This window comes from Triticum urartu, chromosome 5, assembly GCF_003073215.2.
Source record: "Triticum urartu cultivar G1812 chromosome 5, Tu2.1, whole genome shotgun sequence".
Taxonomy (NCBI): Eukaryota; Viridiplantae; Streptophyta; class Magnoliopsida; order Poales; family Poaceae; genus Triticum; species Triticum urartu.
The window spans coordinates 630,266,131-630,271,679 of NC_053026.1; the positions used below are offsets into that span (position 1 = coordinate 630,266,131).

General features: G+C 47.3%; 1 protein-coding gene across 2 annotated transcripts; it reads right to left on the reverse strand.

Annotated features, from left to right (window-relative positions):
- Positions 1 to 2,564: 2,564 nt before the first annotated feature.
- LOC125511401 (plasmodesmata-located protein 2-like) lies at positions 2,565 to 5,282 on the reverse strand. 2 transcript variants are annotated; one of them, XM_048676763.1, is made up of 3 exons: positions 4,241 to 5,274; positions 3,135 to 3,242; positions 2,565 to 3,013 (listed from the first exon to the last, which is right to left on the reverse strand). In XM_048676763.1, exons 1-3 carry the CDS (start codon positions 5,007 to 5,009, stop codon positions 3,006 to 3,008), a joined length of 885 nt encoding a protein of 294 aa, XP_048532720.1. In that variant the 5' UTR covers positions 5,010 to 5,274; the 3' UTR covers positions 2,565 to 3,005. The 2 variants fall into 2 exon arrangements, with proteins under 2 accessions (XP_048532720.1, XP_048532721.1); XM_048676764.1 differs by lacking the exon at positions 2,565 to 3,013 and having other exon boundaries at positions 3,127 to 3,242; positions 4,241 to 5,282.
- Between the last annotated feature and the right edge of the window lie 267 nt (positions 5,283 to 5,549).

Consider the following 5,549-nt stretch of genomic DNA (forward strand, 5'->3'; position numbering starts at 1 on the left):
CTTGGACAAGTATTTCTAGACGAAGGGAGTACTAAGGAACATCAGGTGCAGGGCATCTGGAGAACATCATGTCACATTTGACAAAGCCAGATTCAGGCGCATTTTCTAGAGACTTTCAGCCATTTCTGGCTAGATAGATTGGCTCCAAACACCCGAGAACGTATCCTGTGCAACGCCCTGACTCATACACCAGGTGCACCAATGGCCCAAGAGCCGTCCAATTAAAGATGAAGGGACACAATCCACCTACGATGTGGGCTGCACAAACATTTACAAATTAGACCTTGTAGTGCAGCTGAATCGTACAAAACACACTTTCAGAGCCACTCATGTTCTTCCTTTGACCTCTCGTTTACTGCTGAACCAGGAAGCTCGGGTTATAAAAAAATGCCCCATCGCCTATATCCAGCTCTCCTGTACTAGCTAGTATAGACAAATGGACTAAGAAATTATGTATAAGGTAATAACAATCACAAGGAGAACCTAGTTTTACATTACATAATTCCCCTCTCCTAAAACAGAAGATCTAATGTGCTCTCTAGTTTAACATTGTCACTCTTGTATCTGAAACTGTTTCTCTACACATACACTGCATTTTTTACAGAAGCATTCACATATAGCTTGATCACCATGCAACCTCCTGATCAGTTGAAAGAGATATCTTCAATTGCTAAAAATGAGAAACTGGATGCAAGTTGAACATTACCTTGAAGAGCAAACATTTTTTTTAAAAGATAAGCTTGCAACTGAACATTTATAGAGGACCTGAAAAACACAAACAACATCTATTTTCTGATCTACATCCAAAAGAAAAGGATAAAACAAAAGTGATCTGATTGGATAACATTTATCTTTATAGTGCTGAAAATTCAGTAATATTAGGTCCGGAATTCTGTACCAGATCATGGTTCTTACTAATAAAATCCTGTTTGAGTGTCGACTCGAAGAATCTGTTCTCACTTGCTGGAACAGGTTAAAGCTTTTCTTGTTCCTTTTCTGTTAATTCTTTGTAAGCTGATATGTGTTACAGGAAATGCAAACCACAAAGGAAAGAATCCTAATCCCAAATTTCTCTTCAGTAACCTGAAACTGCTATGTACCTAACCAAGTTTGTGGTTCAGGGGAAGAACCATACAATCGAATAGAGTGTTGATCCTATGAAATTTCACATATATAACGAGTACATGTCTACGGATTTAATACTGCTGCCAGGGACATTATTAAGCACTGTTGTTCAGACATCATAGCCACATGAAGAGTGTTTCTTGAGTTGCAGAGAACAAAATGACTAAGCCAAGCTACTAACCATCAGCACCCAGCAAGGGTATTATTTCAGAGGATTGCTACAATGTATAACTAGTATTGATCTCACAAAGTCAGTTTCACACTTTCCATTTACATTTGTTTACAAATGAAGGATCAGAGAGCAGATCTCTTTGTTTATTTCTATTCAAACTATTTTTATTGGGCATAAAAGTTACATTTCGCTTTAAGGTTGGGATACAAGAGCTGCAAAAATATGTTACAATATCCAAAGTACGCAAAGATAGAAAGGGTGCTGGACCATAAACCTTAATTGTGCACATCGTTAAATTTGGAAGAGCATTGGTCATACTTATCTCGCAATAAAACGAAATGGAGAAAAATGATGACCGAAGTATGAAAGAAAATATGTCCATAGTACTGATAAAGGAAGAAGAGGGCACGCCCTCGATTTAGAGCTCCTACAGATGGACCACACTGAAGCACTCTCAACGAGCCACCGCCGGCCTACCGCAAAAAGAACTTGAGTGTGCGTGGCCTATTCAGATGGTACAACAGCTGCTGGAGCTTCAATAAGCGGAGATCATCAGTACAAGCTAGATAGGAAACTCGATTGGTAGAGGCGATGGGGAGATCGAGCGAAATTTCGTAACCCTGATCGAGTGGTACACAAGAGGGCGAGAGAAAGAGAAGACGACTGGGTTGATCGCTTCGCAGTACTCAGAAGTCGGAACTATTCAACGCCACTACAAGGGTCTCTCTGCAAATGTTCCAGCAGCCCTCATCATAGATGGATTATGTCCCTTTATTTTTAATCCGACGGCTCATGGTCCATTGGTGCACCTGGTGCATGAGTTGGGGCGTTGCACAGGATACGTTCTCCAAACACCCAGCGGCAGGTTCCGAGGTCGGCAATGTCGACCACCAGTACTTGACCAATGAATAAACTAAGTTAAAACCCTGCTCTACAAGATATTACTTCCTCCGTTCTAAATTACTTGTCGCAGAAATGGATATATCTAAAAGTCGTAGAAATGGATGTATATAGAACTAAAATACATCTAGATACATCCATACCTGCAACAAGTAATTCGGAACGGAGGGAGTACTGGGTAAAGAAATATAAGAGCATATAGATCACTACTTTAATGATCTAAATGCTCTTATATTTCTTTAGAGAGGGAGTACTAGTTTAGAACAATTACCATGGAAACTACCCAACCAGGTCAGAGTCTGAATCTGCGGCTAGCTGCAAACCCTTACTAGAAGATCACAGGAGACTAGACTAGATTACTTTCTGCTTAGACCTAGATGTAATTTGCTGTCAGGAGAAAAATTCTACAAAGAGATTAGAACCAATGTACTCCTAGAGCCCTAAATTAAATTAGGCAAGAGAGGCAGCCAGCCAAGGTGGTAGTGCTGCTACTACTACATGCTACAGCCCAAAGACAAAAACATGTTCCATTCCAATCGATTCACATGAGCCCCAAAGGAAAGAACAGTCTCTTTTTCTGAACTTGCCTCCTCTCCTTTTACCCCTCTCTCTCATCATGCATGCGATGTGGGTATGGTATGGCACCCCTCACGCCACATGGCCAGAGGAACAAGAGCCAAAAAACAGTCCCCTCTGTATCCCACTCACCACCGTCCAACACCCCTCTCGAAAATGCACACCATGCCCCAATGCTTTCCTTTGTCCAGTTGCTACCTAGCTCCTCCCTCCCTCCCTCCATGCTTCCAGGTCAGTAATCTGCAAGCAAGCACACAAATTTGTAAGTATCTTATTCACAAGAAATTTGGATTTTGGACCAATGGTAGCTGCAAAGTTAACGCTGATGATCAAATGAGGTGAGGTGCCGGTATTTACTCACCGTCCTTCTTCTTGACCAGGCTTCTGGCGAACAGCAAGCAGATGACCAGGAAACCCAGCGCCAAGGCTCCACCCAGCACGATGGCTACAGTCTTGGCTGTCTGCTGCCCTGAAATGAGATGCAGAGGGAGAATGAATGGCCAAGTCGACAGAGATCAAAATCAAACTAGGGATGATAACACGTCTACTCATGGGTACAATCATAGAATCCGTATCTCCAGTAAATCCAGAAAAGAAAAGGTAAATCATACATTAGTAGTACTACTAGTAGGTGCTAGTGGAAAACAGCTTTTCTCAAAGACCGAGCAGGCAGATGCATAAAAAACTCACTAATCTAGGCTGCTGCCATATACTACTTCTAGTCTAGTACCAGTAGTTCAGAACCGAAGCATGGATTATGTATATATATAATGGATGGAGTTATCAGTAATGAGCATCCCCTACACTGGAACTCAACAGTGCAAAGAACCAGCATAATTGACAAAAGAAAAGGGGAAGATCCTGCCAATCCGCCATCATAAACAAGCACGATTGATCCCTGTCCCTCAAATCTTAAGCTGACCAACCAACCAAGAAAGCAACAAGATCATGCCACTGTCTGCATCAGAGTTCCACTTTGACATGGCAAAGATACGCTCATAACTCCTGCCTACCAAACACTGGACCATGCAAGGCTTGTTTGTAATCCAAATGATGAGCACCTGAGAGGGGACTAATCTATACTCTACTACTACAAATTCGTCCAGAGGAGTGGCACCAAGAAACACAAGGCGCTCCCTCAATCCCCGTCAATCAATTCCAAACCAGAGAATCCTGCCAGGATCTCACCTACACATGTACAAACAAATCCACCGACAGTAGTTCACGTGCATAAACTAGCCAGTAGTAGCCACCAGCAAGAATCATGAAGCAACTAACATAATACTGTACTACTACTACCACATTTGCCTAAAATTACTAAACACGATCAATTCGATCTAATGTTGTCTATTCAGATTTCAGATTGGATCACTGCACAATTAACCAAATCAATATTCTAAATGCAGTTGGAACTGAATGTGGAGGCAGAAATTAGCCAAAAATCCAGGAAGAAGGAAGGACCGGTACCTCCGAGGCCGCCGCCGCCGCCGTGGGGCACGCCGTGGGGGTAGTAGCTGTAGGTAATGTAGCACTTGTCGAGGTAGACCTGGCCGGAGGGGGCGCCGCCGCACTCGACGGCGACGCGCTGCACGGCCTGGGTGACGCAGTTGCTGCAGTCGACGTTGGAGAGGTCGCCCTCGCACTGCGCCAGCGCGTAGACCTGCTGGAAGCTGGTGGCGAAGAAGCCGCCGGCGCTGGAGCCCGCTCCGCCCTCGAGCTGCGCGAAGGCGGTGCCGCGGCGCGTCTCGAAGTCCTGGGCGGCTTCGCCCCCGCCGGAGCCGCAGGTCTTGAAGAGCATCTGGACGCCGGAGACCTGGGGGAAGCCGGAGATCTCGTAGAGCGCGAGGCAGCCGTTGAGCTGGACCCGCGCGGCGACGGCGCCCCCGCAGAGGTCGCGCCAGGAGGACATGGCGCGGGCGACGCAGGAGGAGCAGTCCGGGCCGGAGAGGTCCCCGCGGCACTGGAAGAGGCCGAAGACGGAGGCGGAGGCGGAGGAGGCCGACGCCGAGGAGGTCTTGTAGAACTTGGCGGAGGCGGACTGCGCGGCGAGCGCCGAGGAGAGCGCCGCGACGGTCGGCGGCGGCGCGCCCCCCGGGAAGGTTTGGTTGGCGCAGCCCTTGTAGACGACCGCGTACAGGTCGGCGCACGTCGCGGGCCGCGGCGCCAGGAGGACGAGCAGGACGGCGGCGAGGTGGAGGAGGGGGCGGAGGCGGCAGGGAATGCCGCCGGCGCCCATCTGGCCGCGCTCTGGAGGCCCTCGGTGGTGCGCCGGAAGCAGAGGTCCGGTGCTCACTCCACCTCCCCTGTTTTGGCGCTGGTCTGGCGGTGGTGGTGGTCTGGTGTGTATGCGCTCGCGAGTTGCGGCCTGCTGCTTGTGTTTTTTTCCGCTCTCTTCTCCGCGTCCGTTTCAGCTGACGATGGTTATTGTGTGGCGCAGTTAATGGGGTGGCAGAGAAAAGCACGCAGTTTGGGTGAGCAGCGCGCAACTCAAATCCGTTTGGTTGCGTGCACAGGCCGGCCACAGATGGTGATCTCAACTTCTTCACTCTACTGCTAGTACGGCTCAAAGCTTGAAACGGCCCCCCCGCAAAAGAAAAGAAAAATCTTGAAACACGGAGGAGGGACGCTTGTTTGTTGTTTCGTGTGACACTGGATAAGTATGAACCATTTCTTTAGGATGAACTTAGTAAAGCAGCATGATAATGATAATGATACTTGTTGGTAAGTAGAGATGGTTTGGTCCAGAGAGGGTGTGTGAATATGATGGCAACTTTTT

Bases quoted from the DNA above. Each gene is read 5' to 3' on its own strand.
- LOC125511401 (XM_048676763.1), bottom strand. From the start codon at position 5,009: ATGGGCGCCGGCGGCATTCCCTGCCGCCTCCGCCCCCTCCTCCACCTC. The intron at 3,243-4,240 runs GTACCGGTCCTT...ATCTCATTTCAG, and splicing joins CGGCGGCGGCGGCCTCGGAG to GGCAGCAGACAGCCAAGACT.